Consider the following 25,387-nt stretch of genomic DNA (forward strand, 5'->3'; position numbering starts at 1 on the left):
ATAGGTACTATGACATCATCCTAAAAACTCACATTATTCTAAGTTACCAAGTTCCCGTATTTTGGTATCAACTAAATCTAAAACGAATTTCGTTCATAAAACCTTAAAAACAGCGGGCCCAATTAAGTGGAATTCACTTGAGAAACATATAAAGACTATAAAGACGATCAAGCATTTCAAAACCAAAGTGAAAGATAATATTATTCTTAATTACATTTAGTATTTTATGTAATTTCCTTGTACGGCTTAAAGTAATTTGATTGTGTATCGTATTATCTGTAATATAGTTAATGTAGTATTGAATTTATCTCTGTAATTTCTTGCATATTCTTGATCACAAAACATTGAATTTATCTCTGTAATTTCTTGCATATTCTTGATCACAAAACAGGCTTTTTTCGTTTTTGTTAGGGTAAATGAGGGGGGGGGGGTTGCGTATTGACATTTTGCGGTATATTTGTTGTTGTTGTTGTTATTTTTGAAACTTTTTTTTGTTAGGACAGGGGGTTCTTAATACAGGCCATCCGGCCTTCCGAGAACCTCATATGTGTTTAATTGTTGTGCTGTTATATTTGAATGAAATAAAGATGAATGAATGAATGAACTTATTTCGCAATGAAAATGCATTCAGAACGAGAATCGCTCTCATTCGAAAACCGCGGTCCCCGAAACAAAACAACCACCACCTTTTTTCTGCATAGGCAGAGCGGTCACTGAGATGTATTTTTGTTTTGCGGAAGGGCACAGCTGGGATGACTTGTTGATCAAAAAGTGACCACAAAATAGGCTACTTATAACATATAATGTGTTGATGAGTGGATTCCTCGATGGGTCCAGGTTGTTCTGTAAAGTAGTAGGAGCATGTATAGAGCATGTTGTGTAGCTTTCCTTAAGTAGTCACTTCAGCGTACAGACCCTGATAGTTTGGTACTGTGACGTCATCACCCAAACTCTCATATCCTGTGTTTTCTAAGGGGATGTTATTGCCTGACGTGTTGATGGGTGAATGCCCCGACGAGCTGTCCAGAGGAGGAATATATGTGGAGTATGATACAGGAAGATGTCTTGGAAGTTCTGGACCAGACGTGTCGATGGGTGGATGTTGTGATGAGTTGTCCAGGGGAGGAATATACGTGTAGTGTGATACAGGATATTCTGAGCTAGTTGTGTCGATGGATGGATGATCTGACGAGTTGTCGGAAGGAGGAATGTAGGTGGAGTATGATACAGGAAGATGTTCTGGAAGTCCTTGGCCCGTTGTGTCGATGGGCGGATGGGCAACTGAGTTGTCCACGGGTGGAATACATGTGTAGTATGATACAGGACGTTCTGATTCAGATGATTCGATGGATGTATGCTCAGAAGAGTTGTCGGAAGGAGGAATGTAGGTGGAGTATGATACAGGAAGATGTTCTGGAAGTTCTGGGCCATCCTGGTTGGTCGGTACTGTGACATCGGCCACACTCGCATACCCCATGTTTTCTACGGGGATCAAATAACCAGATGTGTCGATTAGTGTATGCCCCGATAATGATACAGGGGGTTGTTCTGTAAGTTCTTGGCCAGATGTGTCGATGGGTGGATGCTGCGATGAGTTGTCCAGAGGAGGCCTATATGTGGCGTATGGTTCATGTACAGGAGTTGCTGAGTTCTTTCGCCTGAAAATAGATGAACAAAAAACAGAAAGTAGTTATTTCGTAATCCATGTACACACGTACCGTCCATGTAACGAGTTTGTAACTGGGTGAAATACATATTAGATGACGGTGGGGGTTAAGCCTATACTTGTGGAACTATTTAGAAATCTCAGGAATATAGTCTGACTTCACAACAATAACTTTAATGATATTTTCATCTCATCCCCCCACTTTACCTCATCAAAATGCTGATATTTTTCTCATAAACATATTGAAATTTGGTTTTCCAAATCGGTATATTTTCGAAGAAATCATCAAAAAACTGCCGAATTAGTCTCAAATATGGTATACCACATTTAAGACTAATTAGGCAGTTTTTTGATGATATCTTCGGAAATACACTAATTAGAACTTCCTATTTCAATAATTATGTTTATGAGCAAAATAGGGTCTTTCACTTGAAATCAATTTGAACTCAATCGAATGGAGTTAAACTTGTTTTTGCAATAGATATGCCCTTTAAATATTTGCAAAATCGCATGAAAGTAGAAATGCTAATGAAATGAGTGATTACAATGTAAATTACATGAATATGTCATATTTGCTTTTATTTTTTCAAAAATGTCAGTAAGAGTGTCCAATTTTGGTTATACCATCTGACCAATAGACATTTCAAAAATAAGACATCCATAAATGAAATCTTGTATTTCAAACCTTTCATCTGCTTCATCACTTTCGACGAAACAAATTCTGATTTATGGTGGATACAATGAAAAGGTGGTGGATTGTCTATTTTATGGCAGCTTTATTTCGTCTGAATGGTTCCAATCCATGAAATTAATGTCCTTTATAACATTTTTTTTTATTTTAGGAAGGCACAGCTTTGGACTGGTTCCTCGCCAACTTCACTGGACGCACACTGCCATTTATATACTTGTGAAGTAAGTTGAATCCAGGACAGAGTTTTTGCTCTAATGGATAGGCGAGCTTTTCAATGCGCAATAATGATGAAAGTTTCAATTGTAACCACAACTCCATTTTACTTTGTGTCAGAGCAAAAAAGGGAACTAGTCAATAAATGTGTAACATTTAATCAACAACCGTTGAGCAAATATTACTCCAAGTGAAAGAGTAAAATTTACTCTCATCTTTGAGTAAAAAAAGAAACTACTTGATATTGAGTACAATTTACTCAACAAAAGTTAAGCAAATATTAATCCAACTTTTGAATAAAAAGGGCACTACTCAATATTGAGTAAAGTTTAATCAACATTTGTTGAGTAAACAATCACCCGAAGGTGAGTAAAAGTTACTCAAAATTCGACTAGTTCCCTTTTTACTATCGTGATGAGTAATATTAGGCATGTCACAGTGGCTGTACAATAATTCTGCCACATTAATTGCTTTTCGTATATTTTCTGTCATCAAATGAAAGAACTTTGTATACATATGTGTGCAAAAAACCGACACCTTCATAATTATCATGAACGGTTTTCTATTGTCATCAGTTTTGCATATTAATTAGCTGTGGACTTTTTTTCAGCTTTTATTTGTCTGTACATTGGCCTAAATTGCAAAAATAGTGTATTTGTTTGATTTATAAGAATTATTCAATGAGAGAATTTTGTTTTCTTTAATGAAAACAGGAAATATGGGCATTTAATTTTTGATACTTAAATTAATGCTGCTTTTCAAGCAAGTGTCCAAAGAAGCCTTCAAAATCTCGAAATTGTCATTATAGCCGCCCAGGTTTTCATCCCATTAACAACCATCTTAAAATGGACACTAAATCACAATGCATTGTCCGATTTCAATTCTGTTTTTTGATTTTTAGAAATATGGACTGTTGAATGGAACAGTTCATATTTCATCGAGTGAAAATATTCTTTCCATTGAACGAATAAACACATTCAATATTTGTTTTATATAACTCATTATAAAGATTCTTTTTCTTCCATTTAATTTTATAAATCACCCGAAAAACAAAATTAAATTAAAAACTAGAGTCAATAGAATCTGGGTACACAGCTATCTGGCACCCATATTTTGACCTTTTGACCCCAAAGTAAACATTGACCTTTGGGGTCATAAATATTTTTAACATGTTTAGAGTATCGTAAGAATCGTTCCTGTTGAATTTGAGCTCGATTGGGCCAATTTTAAACATTTGTTTTTGCAAATTTGATGTTTTGACCTCCTTAATGACCTTTGACCCCAATATTAAATAAACCTCATATACACCGAGAAAAGCATTGTTACAGTTTAAATTAAAAAAATCTACTATGCTTAGTTATGTAGATAAAAAAGTTATTTAGCTTAAAACCGGAAATGGCGTCTAAATGACCTTTGAAAAAAAAAAAATAAAAATACCGTGCATACATCGGGTAACACTAATGCATATATGAAGTTTATGTCACTCTGGTCTGGTTATGTTTTGAGATAAAAAAAATGAACATATTTGATGATTTTTGGTTTTTGACCGGAAGCGACCCCTTAATGACCTTTGACCCCAAAACTGTAGACACCCCAAAGACCCTGGTTGGTAGCAATGCATGTGTGCTAATGACAACACTTTATGTAATTTGTAAAAACAGTGATTTTTTAAATATTTTTAGCTTTCAGACCAGAAATGACCCCCTTAATGACCTTTTACCCCTTATCTGTGAACACCCTATAGACACCGACCAAAGTCAAGTCACATGACCTAAGCATATCACCATCACATGTTACCATCACGCATTTTTGCCATTGTGAGCAGGTCAAAGGTCAAATGGAGTTCAATGTCATGTCACATGTGGGGACATGGTCAGTGTTATTTGTGACTAAGTATGGTCAAAATCGGTCAAAGCATAACAGAGCTAGGGCGAAACGTGGCAAGTCACGCAAAATGTCACGTTTTGCTAAGAAAAAGGAAAAAAAATCACGTTTTTGACCATTGTAGCTAGGTCAAAGGTCACAGCCAGGTCAAAGTCAAATGGAAGTTTTAGACTAGCCAAGTGGTCATTTGGGTCAAGTATGGTTGAAATCTGTCAATGCCTTGCAGAGCTAGAGCTGATTGCCAGAAAGAAGAAAGAAACTAGATATTTTGCATCCCTGTAAGGCTGCGAAGTCTAGCCGTGACCTTGAAATGACCTTCACCAAGTTTTGCATCATATCCACATAACATATACTAATTTTCATTCAAATTGAACAAACTTTGCAATTTGACCCCTTTTGACCTTGAAATGACCTTCATAATATTTTGAATCATATCAAGATCACATACTAGTATACTAATTTTCATTTAAATTGGACAAACTTTAGAATATTACCCTTTTGACCCCAAAACAGACCCCTCCTCCATGTTTAAGCCAAATCTGATTACAATCGTATATGGACATAATGCTAGAGCCCTTTTGGCATTATTTTGATGATCAAAGCACTTCATATGCAGAAAATATTGAATTTTAAAGTGATTTTCAGTAATCAACCATTTTTGTCCCCTGTATGACCTTGAACTCAAAATCTGTGAGAACCCCATAGACACCAACTAATGTCAATGCATATGTGTCAGTCGCATCTCTGTACTATATAATCTGTATCAAAAGAAGCATATTGAAGGTATTTGATTATATGCCGGAAATACCCTCTTAATGACCTTTGACCCCAAATCTGTGAGGACCCCAAAGGCCCCGGTTATAGCCAAGATCAATATCCAAATATCAATACTGTACCATGTAATCTGTAGGAGAAGAAGCATTTTTGGCAAAAATCACATTTTTAGCCAAAATTACTCATGCATGACGTTTGATCCCAAATGGGTCATGTCAAATATAAAAGCTGGGCTAGTGGAGCTTATGTGCAAGTTTGGTCATAATCGGTCAAATAATGAAGGAGCTAGAGCAAATTATATCAAATGTTGACAGAAAGAAGAAGAACTAGACTTAGCTGTGGTCTAAGACCACGAACACAGCCGTGTTGTGACCCCTTACTGACCTTTGACCCCAAATTTTATGAAAACGCCCATAGACATTGGCTAATGTCAATGCATGGGTGCACGTGGCGCCACTTTGCTGTTATTTGTGGCAAAAGGGGCATTTGGAAGGTTTTTCGTCTCAGACCGGAAGTGACCCCTTAATGACCTTTGACCCCAAATAAAAAAATACCACATATGAATTGGGTAACCACAATTCCAGTGTGAACATACCGTTACTGTCCTACGTTTTTCTTAGCTAATAAATTTTTTTGAATGTATTTCGTTTTATACCGGAAGTGACCCCTTAATGACCTTTGAACCCAAATCTGTCAGGACCCCATAGACACTGAGTAATAACAATGCATGTGTGCAAGTGGCATCACTGTCCTACGTAATTTGTAGCAGAAGAAGCATTTTAAAGGTATTTCGTTTTATACCGGAAGTGGCCCCTTAATGACCTTTGACACTAAATAAAAAAATACCACATATGCACAGGGTAACTACAGTTTATGTGTGAACATACTGGTACTCTCCTATGTTTTTCTTAGCAAATAAAAAAAATTGACGGTTTTTCGTTTTGTACCGGAAGTGACCCCTTAATGACCTTTGACCCCAAATCTGTGAGGACCCCATAGACACTGGATAATAACAATGCATGTTGGTCACTGTCCTTCGTAATCTGTGAGAGAAGAAGCATTTTGAGTTGAAATCACGTTTTTGACTCCTATGACCCCTGCGTGACCTTTGACCCCACAAGTTTCATATGGCATGTAGGGGCATGGTCAATGATGGTTGTGACTAAGTTAGGTCAAAATTGGTGTAAGCATGTAAGTGCTAGAGCAAATGTAGTGGTCGGCAGAAAGAAGAAAGAAGAAAGAAAGAACCTGTAAGAAAAAAGACACAGCCGTGACTAACGTCACGGCTGTGTAAGAAAGAAACTAGACGTGTACATAACTGTGGTCTAAGACCACGAACACAGCCGTTGTGTGACCCTTAATGACCTTTGACCCCAAAATCTCTGAACACCCCATTGACATTGGCGAATGTCAATGCGTATGTGCACGTGGCATCACTCTGGTATATGGTCAATTCCAAGCAACCTCGCCCAAATTGTCAAAATTTAAAAATCAAGTCAAGTATGTGATTTTGGTCTCATATTGAAGCTAAAAAGCTATATTTTGAATTTTCTGAAAACATACTTTTTTAGGAGGAAATTGTGTCCATTGTTAGAAAAACATCCTAATTCGCATAAATTTGCATATTCTTGACTGGTAAAAGCAGCAAAACTAAAAACACAGCAACTGCTCTGTACTGTAAAATTGTGGAAACAAATTATGCATGTGAATATAAAGTTTATAAGTAGCTCAAAATATAAACACCAGAAATTTTCAAATTTTATAACATGTAGTAATCTGTTTGTCAAAAAAGTTTTAGTGCCAAAAATACTGCCCCCGTGCACATCATTCCGCAACGCGAACTTTATGTGTGAACATACCGTTACTGTCCTATGTTTTTCTTAGCAAATAAAAATTTTTGATAATTTTGGTTTTTCACCGGAAGTAACCCCTTAATGACCTTTGACCCCAAAACTGTTGACATCCTAAAGTAGCGATGTATGTGTGCTAATGGCGACTTTCTGCTATGTAATTTGCAAATTTTTTAGACTTTTACCGGAAATGACACCTTAATTACCTTTAACTCCTTATCCGGGAACACCCGACCATAGACGAGTCATGTGACTAAACCATGTCATCATCGCATGTTGTTTGTAGGAGAAGATACATTTTGAATAACATTCGCCTTTTGACCCCTTTATCTAGGTCAAAGGTCACACGCAGTTCAAGGTCATATGACATAAGCGGGCAAGGTCAACGGTCATCCTGACTAAGTTTGATTAAAATCTGTCAACCCAAGACTGAGCTATAGGCACGAATGTGGTTGATAGAAGAAAGAAGAAAGAAAGAAGAAGAACGCGACAAAGAAAGGACAAGACGGCGTCTAGCCGTCTTGTAAAGAAAGAAAGAAAGAATTGGCAAAAGACAGTACACAGCGAATTTGCAAATTCGCTGTGTAAAAATATTACAAACTGTATTTGCTCAATTTTATGCAATTGATATAGTTCATACAAGGCCACGGTACGCTTCTTATCCCGTGAACGGAAATAGTTGTTGGTGATATTCTTTTGTAACGGAAATAGTTGGACTAGAAAACAAGCTCAATGTTTACCAATGACCTCCCCACGGCTTGTTTAACACGTAGTCTAAACTATGTGATATTCTTTAAATAATTATGTTGTAACAATATAGCTGTAACATTTTTGTGATCATAATAATAATTGTGTTTGGATGTGTCAAGTGTTCATGTGAAAAAAGGCCTTTTAAGAAAACAAATTTAGAGCACCCTCTATTCTGAAACCTCTCAACCTTATTAAAGTGGTGGTTAGTCCTACTACATTGGCTACAAATCTTTATCTACCAAAAAACGTTTCAAAAGGGTCCAAAGTTTAAAAAAAAAATAATTCCGTGTGGCTTTTCTCCTTTTTTAAAACTTAGTCCCATTTATGATAGTTTCTTAAGATGTAAGCATAGTATACAAAGTCATCTTTACATGCTGTATTTTTTTAGTTGGAAGTGTTTTAATGTTGCATAATAGTCATATTTTACTAGAGTGCTCTCCGGTAAAAAAACCCTTTATCTTTTTGCACATTAATATCTTACCTCTTACAATATATCACACCGCTAAGCACAAGTATGATTATAAGTATCCCAACTCCTGCTGCAATAGCTCCGAAAATGATTGAGGTTGGAGTAGACCCATCTGCTATTAAAGAGAACAAATCATTTATGTGAAAAGGTCACAATCTTTAATATTCGGTCAACATATATGTTATAATCGCTGACCACCTAAAATGAGTCAAAATTGAAAAGCAATCGAGTTACAAATTGACCTCTCGAATTTAAAAAAAATACAAATTACGTTGGGTCTAAGGGGGGTCTAAAACGCTTTGTTTTTGTAACCCTAACGCTCCCACTGTATTTGGGCGAAGGGAAAGGAAAGAAGAAAGACGACGGAGAGTTATTGTTTTCTCCGCCCTGAATTTGAACCACCGATTCCTCGATGGAGGACAAACCCGGGCATAGCAAACAAATGTGAACGTAGCCCAGCCAATGTTATGATCGTGTGTATATAGATGCAATTCTGGACAAAACAATCACCAATATGGCTGACTACTACCATGTGCCTGGAATTTACTCTCCTATTGGAATGAACGATCACTTGACGGTCTTTTGGTCACCCCAAAACAATCGGACTAACTCAAACGCATCCCGGTAAAAAAAAAAAAAAAAAAAAAAAAGCGCAGTGATTTATAGTGCGCTACGCACAGGCACAACGCCTAGACGTTGATCCACAAGCCTCAGCACACTTTACAGGTTGTCGCTGACCACTACGGCCCCACATCATTCCATAAACCATTAAACAACAAATCAGGGACTTTGCTGCTTCAAGAGCGCATACCCTAGACATTCCACAATAACCTTCGCAACCAGGATCAGCTCCCCGAGTTTCGTACGGGTTACAACGAGACAAATTAGCAGTGAGTTCCTTGTCCAGGGGAATTTCAAGCTAACTCAATTACGAGTCGTTTGACCAATGAGGGAGTCGTCAATCAGAGAGTTTGGACATTGATTACTGAATCATCAGTGGTCTGAAGTGTATGACAAAACCAATACATTTGACAAGTTTAAGCTTTCTATGACACCCTTAATAATGCCATGTTACGCATCTGCCTACGAAGACTATCAAGCTTCATAATGATGATAAGCCTTGGATGTCAAGTTACATAAAGAGCCTCATCAGTGAGCGTCAGCAAGTGTTCCATTCAGAACATCGTTCAAGTATCTGTAAAGCAAAGAACATGAAGAAAGAGTAGCCTATAGGAACCGTGTCCAGAGGCACAAACAAGCAAACTCTGCTGACGGGTAAGAGTCATGACAAATCTTAATAAGAATGACTCAACTGTTCAACCCCCTTCAAATGTTAATTCCAACGACTGCAAAGCAGTTGCGGATACGGATAGCATCAATGGTCACTATGTTTCACTTTCTGAAGTTCTGAAGCCTCTTGATATCGCCGAGTTACCAGCGTACAGACCGGATCCTAAGCCCTTCCCCATTGTTCAGGAATTGGAAGTATGGCATTTAATGCATGATTGTCAGAGACTTCGCGTATAAACTTAGCAAACCCTTAGCAGACATCCTCAATCAGTCTTATGAAGAAGGAGTTTACCCACCCCCAAATCAAAACCGGCGATGTGGGATAAACTAAGACCTGTGCCCTTCACAGATCATCAACGTATTTTATTTAGGCCTATAGGTTAATGAACGCTTATGATTTTGATGCGTCTAATGCACGAGCCTCGAAGGGGGGAGGGACTAGGCATGCATGTAGACTAGGCCAGGTCAAGGCTAGGCTGCCCATGCTTTGTTTTGATTGCACGCAGCACGCACACAGTTGAATGGCTAAAGCTTTCCGTGAAAATGTTGTAACCTCCCAGCAAACACAAAAACGTTTTAAAAACGTTTTTAATAAGTTATATATTGGCTTTTGGTTTACATAAAAACGTTTTAATAACATTAAAATGTCAATTTATATAAAGGTCATGAAAACATTTTAAAACGTTTTGTATGAAAACACACCACAACAATATTTTTAAAATGTTTTCAAAAATGTAATTGTAAACTATTTTTGCAAACATTTTTTGCCAAATGTTTTGTCACCACTTAAATAACATAATTATGTTAAAATATTTGCACCCAGCAAACACAGAAATGTTCTTAAAATGTTTTTTTTTAAAACGTTTTAATAACATTTAAATGTCGGGTTATACAAAGGTCATGAAAACGGTTTTAAAACGTTATTGCAAATATTTTGGGCAAACATTTTTCGCAAAATATTTTTTCAACCCCAAAATAACATTCTGTTTAGAATGTTTTGTATCAAGTTTCAAAATGTTTTTGAAATGTTATTAAAACGTTTTTATACCCTTTATATAACCCGACATTTAAACGTTTTCTGTTAAACATTTTTGTTTGCTGAGCAGCAGATTATCAAAAAATGATTTTTAATGTTATGAAAACGTTTTATACCCTTAATATACCCTTTATATAACCCGACATTTAAACGTTTTCTGATAACCTTTTATAACCTTTTGCGAATGATGTCGAAAACGTTTTGTGTTTGCTGGGCTCTATCCAATACCGCCGTGAAACCGTAACCAGTTCTCTGTTATTTCACCGTCAATATACTGATCCTCAGATTATGTCATGAAGCCGCCGTATTTTAACCCCTGCTGCAGTTCTGTGGTGCTTGTTTGCTTCGCAAGAAAACATGACTTGCTAGTTGCTACACATTAATACCCCGAGACCAGTATTGAAATCCTGTGTATGTGGCGAGTTGGAGCTAGGAACTGCGACGCAGCATCGAGGTCATAAGGAAATAGTAGTACTATTTCCCTAGGGAAATAGTACTACCAATAGTACCCCATTCCCTCATCACTCGGCTTTTTGACTGCTTTGCAAAATAGGTAAATCTATTTTTGGTCACATGATACTCGTTTAACCAATGAATGAACGAAAATAATTAATGAACGGAGTTCACATTATACACAATCAATGCACTCCGCGTCTGACCGCTTTTCTGATTGGCTGCTTTGATATAGGAGTGCATGAATAACCTAAATTCGTAATGTTTCTCTATACTTCGGATCATTCGGATGCTGCAGTTTTTACACAAAAAAATATTAGTTTGAAACACCTACCACTCGGCTCTTTCCGGAATGGTAACCAGACTTCCCTAGCCTGTGCATTAAATGATCGTTATTTTATTTTATTTTATTCTAGCAACACTTTACAAACTTTTCAGCATGGCGTACTCCGGTGTACTTTGAGGATCACTGTAACACCCCATAATTTAAAATCCTGGATCTCCCTTGATACCTACCTGCAGATTTAGTCATTTCTGGCGGTGCTGTTGTCGATGGAGCTACATGAAAAATATATTTTTTAAAGGAATTAAACATTGACATATATATAAAAAGATATAGTCATAAAATTGAAAATGAAGGCTAGGTATAATTGATTTAAAAAAAACACACTTGGTGTTGGAATATAAGCATATTTTCAGAAGAGATGTTTTTCGTATTTTATAAGAAGGATAATTTCAAGTCAGAAACGGAAATCAAAGTGATTTTAGAAGAATGTCGTTATTTGCGGATGAAGTTTTCTTTATTATCCAATGATGGTAAAATAAGACGTTGTTAAATATTTAGCAGCAATTCCCTTTAGACGTGTTAAAGGAACAGCTTGTTTTGATTTGTATCTTCATCGGATATATGATAGATAACATTATAACTGTTTTTGATTGATGTTCTTTTGCGAGAAAACTCCAAATAATGCCTGAGTTACAATCTAAATTACAACGATTTAAGGGGGTACTACACCCATGCATTTTTTTTTGCATTTTTTTCATTTTTTTAAGAAATGAGAAAAAGAAATTGGACAAAGTGGTATGCAAAATGAAGGCAAATCTTCTCGTTCAATTGGTGGCATCAGTATCAATGAAGCGTACATGCTTCTAATGATATAAGCCAAAAGGTGGTACATCACTGATGTTTTAAATTCACTTCATTTTGGAAAGCTTACTATCAACGAATTTCGTTAAAATTTTGGATATGTGTTGCTAACACATTAGGGAAATAATGTTGATATGTAAAATGGGAATAAGCGGTCCCTGATCTCTTTTATGACTTCATGAACTTGGTGCTCCACAACTATCAAAAAACGAACCGGTTAAAATGCTTCTATTTTCAATGTTGAGCTATATTTTGTATTTTGAACTTGCGACACTATTTCACTGAAACTTAATTAAGCCATAGGTAACAGGTTACCACAACCACACTACAGCAATGTTGAAAAAGATTGTATTTTTTGTCACCCATACCACCATATTAGGCAGTTTTACGTAAGCTTCATTTTTGTGATTTTGGTAACTATTTTATATTTATTTGCCCAATTCATCTCAACTAGGCAATCTAAATTGTACTCACCATTTACATCCCAAGGTATTTTAGTATATCCATCTCACATATTTCCATTATATATCCAGTAACAGACAAAATATCAAAATTGATGCCTCATTATGACATGTATGATATCACATACTACCACATGTTGATGCCTGAATTTGACCTGAACCAATTGACCTATAACCTGACCTTTGATGACCTTATAGCCTTTTTTAATCTCTTTTCCTAACACCACAATCACCACATTATAGAAGATAAATACATGGTGTACTATTAAATTGTCTATGTGGAAGAGATTAGGCCTATTTAATTTATTCAGTGTTATAATCAGTGAGTACATTTCTATAGATGGTATAAACAAAGGATTTAATGTATTCTATTCATGCCCCCTACTTGAACATGTTGAAAAGAATAAATTATGGACAATTTATGGTTTGTTATGAAACACGCATCTGAGTTACCAGGATACATGTAAACAAAAAATATATAGGGCTAAAATGACTTACTATACAATGGTTTAAATCACCTTTTTTTATTATTATTTTATTTTTTTCTTTATTTCACATGATCCGTGAATATATTGCCTAGCTATAAATGAAAAAATATTTTTTTAGACCAATCAAACCAATACATGGGTGTAGTACGCCCTTAAAGGGGGGTAACCCTATTGGTTTTGGATATGGATTGTCTTTAAAATTACATAATAATATCAAATATCTCCCCTTTATGCTGCTTTGTGAAAAACGAGAGCATTTTCAGCGTAAATGTGAATAAATAGCCAAATTTGCAATCCAATACCTTGTATACGTGAATTGCATTCTGGGTAGGCATGCAACAACAACAATTCCCGTTCGTATGACGAATGCTGACATGCTGCAATGCCCGGCCCGTATTGAACGGAAAATATTTGTTTTTGTTTTTTTTTTTTTTCGTACCGTTTCAGAAAAAAGGAAACAAAATATATTTCCCCTTGCAATATGTACATTTCAAATGAATATAAAAAGTTTGGGTTAAAAATGGAGAGGAAAAAACCTTCCGATACCGGGTTTTGAACCGGGTACCTCTCGGGTAAAAGAACGGCGCGCTAGCCAATTGAGCTATTTCACCAACTGAAATATTCAAGGAATTGTTTTAATTATATACGGCGGACCGTCTCCTCAGCACTTAGCGTAGTCTCCTACACAGCCAGTTTGCCTCGGTCTGACACTCGTCGATCCTCGTGATAGCCACATACAGTCTGGCCGCGAGACTACACTTAGCGTAGTTCGCTTTTTTCTCTTCCCATGATCCGAAGAAATTTTTATTGTTTACAAACTGGTAACCTGTAAAAACCGCTGTGATTCATGATTTCTCCGGAAATACACCGACTTGGAGCGTCAAATTTCAGCATAGTAATGAGAAAAATAGTATCTATTATGTGATACCAAAACCTCATCAACAATGAAAAAAATCGGGGGGATGATGCTGTCGATCGGGTTACGGACCTTTAAAAATAAATCCTTAAGGTTGTAATTAGGGCCAATCAATTTCAGATTTAAAATTAATCTTATAGATTTGAACTCTAAATCTTAAAGATTTAATTTTAAATCTGTAACATTTAATTATAAATTTTAAATATTATACTTGATCGGTCCCTAATCAAAATCCCTTGAAATTTAGAGTGTATTCACGCGTCGTGGACACTGCTTCTTTAGCATCTGGTCTTACCATCACATCCATAGAGTTCAAATCGGAGCGCACACCCATCTGGAGAACATGTTTGTGGAAGGATTCTCAGGAACCGAAGTTTTACTGGTCGTGAAAATGTTTGCTCATTTGTGCTCCGAGCATCAACATTACCTGTAAAAATCTGCAGAAAAAGGAGATAATTATATATATGCATTGTATATCGCTATCACATTATTTGTTGAAGCAGTAGGACTACCTGTAGATACCATAGTTTTCACTACATCAGTTTCTCATGTATTATGCAGGATGTGTGGAGCGTGTGGAGGAAATTGATTGTGATTGTGAATATTTGTAGTCAAATATTACCAGAAATCATGTAACATCTGACTCAATCCATGTCAAATTTGACATTATTCGGATCACATTTATCATGATTTTTGGTCAAATTTGACAATAAATCTAGTGAGATCATTATTTGAGCTAGGAATGTAGTCGAATTCGAACATTTTAAGCGGCAAATCAAGAGTTAATAGATTACCTAGAGTTAATAGATTTCTTAAAAATCAAACTAAACTGAACCATCATGAAAACATCCTGACCACCACCCTATTCTGTTGCATGTTTTATCGCCTTTCACTAGGCATTTGTTTCATGATTGAATTAATCAGTAAATTGACCACTTGGTAAAACAAATGGTCTATTTACGGCTTATAAGTACATATAAATAATATCCTTAGTGGCAATTGCGAGTCGATTTTATTGTCTGTGAGTTGCTAGAATATGAAATGTTCTTACTTCGTTGTTGCTGCGATCTGTAATGATATTCCACGTCTCCGCGTCAAAGCTGTACAATACTTGAAATGTTGGTATGTAATAGTTTTCAATAGTGTCTGCAAAGAGGCGTATCCCTTGAGTTGCGATCTTCATTACGTTGGTCTGATTGCCAAAATCAACTTGAATATATGGGTTCCTGTCGGTTTCGTCTGGAAACCAGGCTGATAGTACATTATTCAATCGGGCTTTAGAAGCATCTTGGCCGTTGTGTTCTTCTGACGAGGCTGACAGTTGATTGTCTTTTATCATACCATTTTCCATTCCCAATGCGCCATCGCATTGTCCTGCGATAAAGAATGGTAGGGGTGGTCAAGTTTTGAGAGTGTGTTTCAAATTTCGGCAGGTAAATATTACTTTACGGCATCCAAAAATAAACTGTTTCTCAAATATGCTTCACTGCAACGATGTCATGTCACGGATTAACCATGATAAATGTGTGCCATAAGTCAGGGATTAAACATGATTTGTGTGCTTTATGTCATGGATTGTGCATGATTTGTGTGCCGTATGCACGATGTACATTGTACGTAGGCTATTAAGAATGACACTGTGTATACTTTCAGTCATCTGGGATTTGATCAATTAGTAGATAATTATCTACTAATTAAGCTATTAAGAATGCTTTATGTGCTGCAGGTCATGGATTACGCATGATTATTTTCCATAATGTCAAAGATTAAGCATGATTTGTGTGTCACCGGTCAAGGATCAAGCATGATTTGTGTGTCACAAGTCACGGATTAAGCATGATTTGTTTGTCACAAGTTACGGATTAAGCATGATTTGTGTGTCACAAGTCACGGATTAAGCATGATTTGTGTGTCACAAGTTACGGATTAAGCATGATTTGTGTGTCACAAGTTACGGATTAAGCATTATTTGTGTGCCACAGTTCACGGATTAAGCATGATTTGTGCGTCAAAAGTTACGGATTAAGCCTGATTTGTGTGTCACAGGTCACGATTTGTTGCAGGTCACGAATTAAGCATGCTTTACGTGCTGCTTATCCACAAAGTTATGGATTAAGAACGGGTTGTGTGTTTCAAGTGGCGGATTAAGCATGCTTTGTGCGCCACAAGTCAAGAATTAAGCATGGTTTGGCGCCACAAGACCAGATTAAGCATGAATGGTGTGCGGCAATATCATGTTACGGATCAAACATGATAAGTGTTACAAGTCATTGATTAAGCATAGCGTTTGTGCCACATGTTACGGATTAAGCATAATTTGGTTACCACTTATCACAGAATAAGCGTGAATTTGTGTGTCACATGTCACGGATTAAACATAATTTGTGTGTATCAAAGGATTAAACACGATTTGTGTGTCACGGATTAAGTTGGATTTGTGTGCCGTAAGCAACGGATTAAACATGATTAGTGTTCCATATGTCATGGATTAAGCATGCTTTGTGTGCCACATGTTACGGAAGAGGCATGATTAATGTGTCATAATTCACGGATTAACATGATTTATGTGCCACATGTCACATATTAAGCATGATGTGTGTGCCAAATGTTACGGATTAAGTATGATTTGTGTATCACGTGTCACGAATTATGCATGATTTTTGTGCCACAAGTCACGGATCAAGCATGATTTGTGTGTCACAAGTCACGGATCAAGCATGATTTGTGTGTCACAAGTCACGGATTAAGCATCATTTGTGTGTCACAAGTCACGGATTAAGCATCATTTGTGTGTCACAAGTCACGAATTAAGCATGATTTGTGTGTCACAGGTCACGGATTGAGCATGATTTGTGTATCACAGGTCACAAATTTAGCATGATTTGTGTGTCACAAGTCACGGGTTAGCTCTAAAAGCTTATGAAAAGCTTTGCGCTGCTGTAATTGGTTAGCCCGATTTTAGCCTATTCGATTTTTTTTGAAGGGCAAAATATAAGTTGTGCTTAAATTGGTCGTGCTGTTCACTCAGAATAGAAGCTGCAGAGTCAAAACGTCAAATAATTTCTTTTAAACAACCAATGAACAAAGAACATATTAATGAAGTATAATTATAAAACAAATATATACTGCCTTTATTCGAAGTTCTGGTTAAAACTATGGTCCCTCGTTGAGATCAATTAATACTATTTTCCTTCGGGGCTACGCCCCTCAGGAAAATAGTATTATTGATCTCACCCCGGGCCCATAGTTTTAACCAGAACCTCTCATGGCAGTATATATTATTTGTATACTATATTTTGCCCTTCAAAAAAATCGAATAGGCTAAAATCGGGCTAACCAATTACAGCAGCGCGTTATCACGCTATGGCAGTTTCGCGTGCGTGAACTGTTCCGTCGCATCGAATGCGCGCACGCAGAAGGCATGGTCAAAAGTACTATTTACGGCTTGGAGGTACTATTTACGGCTCATCCGGGACATTGAAACTACTATTTACGGCTTAGAGGTACTATTACGGATAGGAGTACTGATGGTAGAACTATTTTTGGTCATGTGATCCACTTTTAACCAATCAATGAACAAGAATATATTAATGAAGTATATAATAGTACTTAGAGAAAGTAAGTACTATTTCCCTAGGGAAATAGTACTTCCAATAGCAGACTTGTAACGAGTCATGACTCGAGACTCGACTTTTCAAAAATGAAATGACTCGACTCGAATTTTCAAATTTTCCCCATAGAGATTGTACAGTGACTCGAGTCATTTGACTCGACTCGACTCGAGATATTGTCAGAAATGACTCGACTCGACCATGAAATGACTTGACTCGTTACAACTCTGTCCAATAGTACCCCATTCCCTCATCACTCGCCTTTTGACTGCTCTGCAAAATAGGTAAATCTATTTTTGGTCACGGGTTAGCTCTAAAAGCTTATGAAAATAGTACGGAAACGTTTAAATATGATTTTTTTCTGCTCGCTGCGTTCGCAACATATATCTGGACCATTTAAGTTTTGCAAATTGGGTTCGAAAAAGTTTGGCATGTGCAGGTAGGTGAAGGGCAAGCGATTTTTGGCAGGCCATGAAGGGGGGGTTGACATTATAGCTATGGGCTCATACTCGAAACCCTCCCTCCCACGGGGCATTTTTGGAGGCACGTTTTTTTGGAAACCTTATCCATTGAGGTTTTGAAATCTGCTTGCCTGCACATTGGCCAGCGGTGGGTGAACCGCTGAGGGCGCATTTTCAAAATTGCAGTCAAAACTACAAAACTCACCATAACTTGGTCATTGAAGCTCCTAGCAGGATAATTCTGATGTCTACACCCATGTTTTCAGGGTCAAGGATTCCAACAGTATAACTTACAATGGCAAAAGGACCTTAAGTCCCAAGATGGCTGGCAAAATTTCAAAATGGCCAACAATGAAAATTAAAATGTCCTATATCTCGGTTCTTGTAGCTCCTAGAAGCATGGTTTTAATGTCTAAACCTACGTTTTCAGTGTCCAGGTATCCAGTTAACATATTATAAATATCCCTGGATCAATTGTAAGATGGCGACACAAATTTTAAAATAATAACATAATTCTTGTCGATTTTGCAATTTCTGAGATTTAGGTGAGGCTGATTTTTCGGATATATCCCCTTGGATGTATACCCTTGATTTAAAGTGAAAGCCCCACTTCTTGGTTCAAGTTCCTTAGGGAATTTGTGAAGGTTAAAATTTATCCATGTAAATTCTGTTCTGTCTGTGATCAAAGTAACAGGTGTAAGTGAGTTCTTCTGTGGTGAACAGAACAAGCGGGGTTTGGTGTTTAAGGGTCAATAAATCAAACCAATTTTAAAATCTCCTCAGGGGAAAGCATGCGCGTATTTTTTTGGGGGGCTTTGGGGCGCCAGCTCCCGGGGTCAAAGTAGGGGCGGCAAAAATGAACGGGCGGCGGAAGAAGAAGGGGCGGCAAAAACAGGGACGGCAAAAACGACGGGGGCGCCAAAACGAATTAGCAAAGAAAATAGGGCGGAAAAAATGGAAAAAGCATAAAAAAATTCCCGTCATATACGATATTATCTTAAATTGGAAGCTTCATATCCCTCCTCTTCTTCCCCCTCTCCATCTTCTTGCTCTTCAGGTTCCTCCTCCTCCACCAACATGTCATATTAACTCCCATGGCATTAAGTTATTCTCAGTCCACTGGAACTCCAGATCCCCATCCTTAATATTTCAGCATTGACCATAGGGTTGTGGAATATTTGGATCAACCTGATCTAACGTTTCCCAGATGAGCAATAGGAAGCTACTTCATCAATACCAGCAGTAGATATCTAACAAAGCACCAGTCAGCAATAAGAAGCTACTTCTTCAACACTAATATCAGCAGTAGATGGCTACCTTAGCGCCAATGAACAATTGAAAGCTGCTACATCAACACCAATCAGCAATATTTATCAGCACCTATATTAGCAGTAGATAGCTAACCCAGCAGCAATCAGCAATAGGAAGCTACTTCATCAACACCAATATCAGCAGTAGATTGCTACATTAGAGCCAATGAACAATTGAAAGCTTGTTCATCAACACCAATATCAGCAGTAGGTAGCTGCCTTAGCGCCTATGAACAATTGAAAGCTACTTCATCAACACCAATTAGCAAAAGGAAGCTACTTCATCAACACCAGTATCAAAAATAACTGATGCAAAGTCATAAACCTCATTCATAACCGCCACTTTTTGCTTTTTAAATTCAATTTACGTCAAATTTTCTTCTTTTAAATTTGAAAACAAAATGTAACTTTAACTGTATCTTTCATTTTCCCTGTAAAAAATCGAATAGCTCATTAGGGAGATACTACCAGCGCGCAATCAGGCGATGTCTAAATACGGCGGCCAGCGGCCGCGTAAATTGTTCGCATATAGGCAAAACTGATTTTGGCAGCCATTTTGAAATTCAGTGAAAGCCATCTTGGAAACTTTGTGTCCTGGACTGTTCTTAGTGATTTTATTGGACTCCTTGATCCTGCCAATATGGGTATAGACATCAAAATTATGGTTGTAGGAGCTTCAAGGACTAAGATAATATGTAATTTTCATTTTCAATGTCGGCCATTTTGGAAATTTGGAAATTTAGGTCCTCTGTTGTGTAGGTGATACTATTGGATTCCTTGACCCTAAAAACATGGGTGTAGACATAAGAATTATGCTGCCAAGAGCTTCACTTGCCTAGTTATGTTGATTTTTGTGATTCTGATGGCTATTTTGAAGGAAAAAAGCGCCCTCATCGCCTCACCCATCGCCGGCCAATGTGCAGGCAAGCGGATTTCAAAACTTCAGTGCATTAGGGTCCCAAAAATACCTGCTTCCAAAAATCCCTTAGGAGGTTGGCATAGCGCACAGTCTATTATGACTGCTATTTATGAAACCACCTGTGAACTCCCAGTCCCGATTCCCGTCTTTTGCATAATCGTTCAAAGTAAATTAGTGCGAACAATATTAAGCAATGCAAAGGGACAAATTGTGTTTAAGGACCTGATTCCGTAATCAAATGCCTACTAGTACATATCAAAGCCATTAAATAATTCAATTTTTTCGGAAATAAGGAAATAGAATAGAATAAGAAATTGGAAGAGACACGTGACAGCTCTAACGGGTATGGGTATACATCTCTTATTTAATAAAAGGCGAATAATCAGAGAGCCAATTTAAGAACTCAGCCATAAGCGATCACGTAGCCAGCGCTAATCATATTATCAACTGGGGGGAGTCCAAAATCTTAGAGAGGGAGAGTGATAGGAAAGCCAGATGGATTAAAGAATCAATACAGATCAGAAAGAGAGGGCGAGGAGTAATGAACAGAGACGAGGGGGTCTACAATCTCAGATGGTACCTGCTTCCAGTAATAACCTGGTCATAAAACTTACCCTTGCTCTATTAAATTATGAATTCTTCTGTTGAGAAACTCTTAATTATATAATTTACTAACAGTCTACATAATGAAACCTTATCTTGGTTTCTATATAGAAGTAATTATACATAACCAAAGTCATACTTTTTGGCTTATAATATAAAACTGTAAATATCAAAGCACCAATCATATCGGTCTTTTTGTAAAGTTTGGTGGCTCTGAAAAGACCCGTTCATTTTGCGGTTCGAAAACCTTTTCTTTCTCTTAGCCATAAATAAGGTTAAAATAGATTTTTAACCATAATATTAAACGGCTCTTTTCAGAGTTTCGATATGGTTGGTATAGTCATTTTTTTTATACAAACACTGCCTAAAATGACTTTTTGGCACTGTTTAAATATCAAAATGAAGTAATAATTACTAATTTTAAATGTACACTATCGCCTCGTAGTTTCCCGAGTATATAGACAGCACGAATATTTTCTGCAACACTGCGAGTAATATGTAGGTCAAGACTCGGCGCAAAGAGCGAGAAGCGCGTACGTTTCTCACCAAAAACACGGTTTCTACTGCCATGAAGCCACAACATGCATTCTTGTTCACCAAAAGGACCAACAATAATAAGATTGCCTGCGGTGACTCTTCCAGTTTCTAAACCGTCTATTTGGCACTACACTTAAGGGATCTAAAATGAGCGTTTATTGCGTTTCGACAGTATTTTTTGTGGGACATGAGAGCACCTCAGACCTATCGAATTGCATTCTGAATACGAAGCATGTCTTTCTGATATCAAATAATTTTCATTTTTGAAAATCACAATATAATACAAATTTTATGACAAATTATAAAATTTGATATTTTTCAAATTTTGATATATAACAGTCCTCGAAGTAAATTATATAAATCTAATGTTATATTCTTAAAGTGTATGTAGCAGGGAGGAAAAGCCGACGGTCAATTGAAAAATTTGACATTTCATATTGAAGATATGGATTTTTCCCCCAAAAAGGACTAATTGGTTTTTGGGAAAAAAAAATCCATATCTTCAATACGAAAGGTCAAAATTTTCAATTGATCGTCGGCTTTTCATCCCACCTACATACACTTTAAGTATAAATCATCAGATTTCTAAAGTTTACTTCAAGTACTGTTAAATATCAAAAATATCAATTTTAATGATTTGCCATAAAATGTGTATTAAATTGCGAATTTCAAAAATCAAAATTATTTGATATCAGAATGACATTCTTCGTATTCAGAATGCAATTCGATATGTCTGATGTGCTCTGATGTCCCAAAATAAATACTGTCCAAACGTTCATACCCCAGCCCTTAAAGAGCACAAAATTGTGGAGAAATTTGAAACTAAACCATTCACCATGTTCACTCGTGCAAAATCGCAAACTTATGTCACAAACATTCACAAGTCAGCTAACGTATATGACATACGGGATGATAACACATTAAAATGGCGGAACTCAGTTACGTCCGACGGTGTGACACGCATTGGCGACATCGGCGCTGGAATTAAATAGCGATTTTCTTTGTTTTATCTCTTTAATTGTTCGTTTCATTATTAAAACGGGACCAATGTAACAGTAAAAACCAACATTCTGTGGAATGGAAATACGAATATTTTTTATATGGAAATGTTACCAGATTGCTTTAATGTTTGTTGGTAAATAAAAAAGAAAGAAAAACCATACCTTTTACAGCCACTGTAATCGTAAGTAGAATCAGGATCGATTGATTCAATTCCATATTTCGTCAGCGATGAACAACAACACGCTCCGCGCTTTATATTCCTTTAGCTTTGATTTTGATAGTTGCGGTAGATGGGCTTGCTGTTGGTAATTGTGATATTTTGAAGCAAACTTTACTTCCTCGGCAATCTCATGGGATAGATCACTATCTAAGCAGTATTCCATCAAGTGTCTACTAACTCATAGTAACAATACAAATTGAGCGAAATCAATTTTATTTCAACTATTATTTCAATACATGAGTTGGCTTTAACCAATTTTATGTTAAGTCATACTTAAACAAGGAAGTCTTTCTACCACGACGACCAAACTAGACTACAGTACAGAGATTGAAACACAAAAGATTGAAGGAAATACAAAATAAAACATAGACATTAACCATGCTTATTATTATTATGGTTCGTTCAGTCAGGTACTTTAGGTGAATATGTTTTAAGGTGGAATTTGAGGCATTGTGGAAGTGTTCTATATATGTTTTTAAACACAATAATTGAAAAGGGCAGAGAACACTGACCAACCAGTTTGAAGCTAATCGGATGTACGGTTTTATAATACACGTATTTCAAATATCTATGTATTATAATTATGATCGTTTTTATCAGCAATCAAAATAGGTAATGAACTAATATGACTAGAAAGTCTGTCTGTCTGTCTGTGGGGGTGTGTGTCTGTCTGTCAGATGACGCTCTGTAGCGCTGTAGTACGCCATCTCCCTCGATCTGATGCCAAATCGGTCATACGATTTTCATAATATACCATTTCATATTTAATTTGTATGTTATTGTTTTTATCAATAATCAATGTAGTTAATCATAATACAAAGATATTTGAGATACGTGTATTCTGAAAATCGTACACCCGATTAGTATACTTTACTACTCTACCGATCTGTTTAAACATACTCGGAGCATTTTCTAGTTTCCAGAAAATGCCTCATATCCCACCTTATCAGTTTATTAATAATAAAAGTCAAACAACAATGAAAACATCATAACAATAATGAAGTACACAGGGCCCATACCATACATACCAAACAAACATACTATAGCCCATGTACAAATACCTGGAGTATGGCCTTTAATTCTCAATTGAGATAGGTGTATGGCCTCGAATGAAAAGCGCCTAGATCTGTCACTGTCACATTAGCAAACAAACACTAATATACGTATCATAGATCAATTCCTGGATGCGGCAACAGCTATTAGCATGTGACACATTGTTAGTGTAAATAGCGTATTGTTATTAAAATTTGCGCCCTGACTTATAGCGGGCGGTAGTCATGTTATGCAGACGGGGCCTGCTTCCATGCAAAATTGATCAATAAATACTTATAATCACCTATCTGTATTAACTATAAGCTGGTATATTTCGTATAACGTTTCGTGATATAAAAAAAACCCAAACATTAAATGTATCAAGAGTACAAACTTTGTGAGATTTACATGCCTTTTTATCGTCTACTAGTAAAGTGCGGAGCTCCAGCGGCTGAAGCTACAGCTGAAGCTAGTTGGTGATACAACGGTGGCCGCACCCGGCTGCATCATAGAATCCAATTCCAATAATATTGAATTTTATCAAATACATTTTCAAGCAAACACGGTTCGTCTGCATTTAAGGGCTGGGGTATGAGCGACCTTGAAGTACAAGTATCTGGAGAAGGGAATCAACGAGTTACCCCAAATCACAGCGACAGATAGTGACTGGGCCGCCGAGTGCTAATATATATTTATTTTGGAAGGTTCGTGTTTGTTTTAAATTTTGGGGCGTTTTTCCAAAATTGCATATTTTTGGCGATATTTCAAAAAAGCGACATGCCAAAGACAAATCTTTTTGCACATACTTTGTTATTGCTAATACAACTCTTTTCTGCATACCTACGTTACAATTCGTTGTGGTGATTTAGTAATATTATAAATTTTGTGACTGCATTTTTGCGTTTTCGATGCGATTTTAGGCTTACCGTGATTTAACGTTGATATCTGGTCTTGCTCCTTTTATAATTTCACTTTGACCGTCGGCTTTTGTAAATAACAGAATGTAGATTGGCTCTGAATAAGTATCGTAGTCCTCTTGGTGGTTTTTTCATGATATAATTAGTTTGTATTTGCATGTAACAACCCAAAATCGACCTCTGAATTCGGGGTTGAATGCTGTTTCCGGAATACCTGTGGACTCAAACAAGTGCACGAGTGGCGACTATGGTTTTATACTTCCCGCATTCATGATTGCGTCAACGCCTAATAATATACTTCTTTGTATAGGTTGAGTGTAGCTGGTATACAAAAAAATTGGTTACATGTCAATGACCATTAACTTCAGGGATAGATCCTTTGCACGCCTTTCTAACATACAGTATCTTTACCCAGTCATGTGCCCGTGTCATGTGCCAATATTGCGCAACGTTAAAGGTTAATATATATTTTTTGACATGGAGAAGACTGTGTGCTTCTATGGCCGAGTGGTCTAAGGCATTGTGGTTTCTTAGTTGCTGTTCTCAGTGTCGCTTGTTCGAATCCGAGCGTCTGTTTCTTTTTCTTATGCGCTGATTTATTTTTCCAGCGTAGGTCCTAGAAAAACTAATTTATAATTTCTTTTTGTATTATTTATTTATTTTTTTATTTATTTATTTATTTATTTA

General features: G+C 36.8%; 1 protein-coding gene across 1 annotated transcript; it reads right to left on the reverse strand.

Annotated features, from left to right (window-relative positions):
- Nucleotides 1-250: 250 nt before the first annotated feature.
- On the reverse strand, nt 251-22,997 carry LOC140140765 (uncharacterized). Its single transcript, XM_072162508.1, has 6 exons — nt 22,693-22,997; nt 15,140-15,462; nt 14,384-14,525; nt 11,593-11,634; nt 8,310-8,412; nt 251-1,658 (listed from the first exon to the last, which is right to left on the reverse strand). The coding sequence occupies exons 1-6, from the start codon at nt 22,745-22,747 to the stop codon at nt 890-892; spliced, it is 1,434 nt and encodes a 477-aa protein (XP_072018609.1). The 5' UTR covers nt 22,748-22,997; the 3' UTR covers nt 251-889.
- Between the last annotated feature and the right edge of the window lie 2,390 nt (nt 22,998-25,387).

The sequence above is a fragment of the Amphiura filiformis genome, chromosome 19, assembly GCF_039555335.1.
Source record: "Amphiura filiformis chromosome 19, Afil_fr2py, whole genome shotgun sequence".
Taxonomy (NCBI): Eukaryota; Metazoa; Echinodermata; class Ophiuroidea; order Amphilepidida; family Amphiuridae; genus Amphiura; species Amphiura filiformis.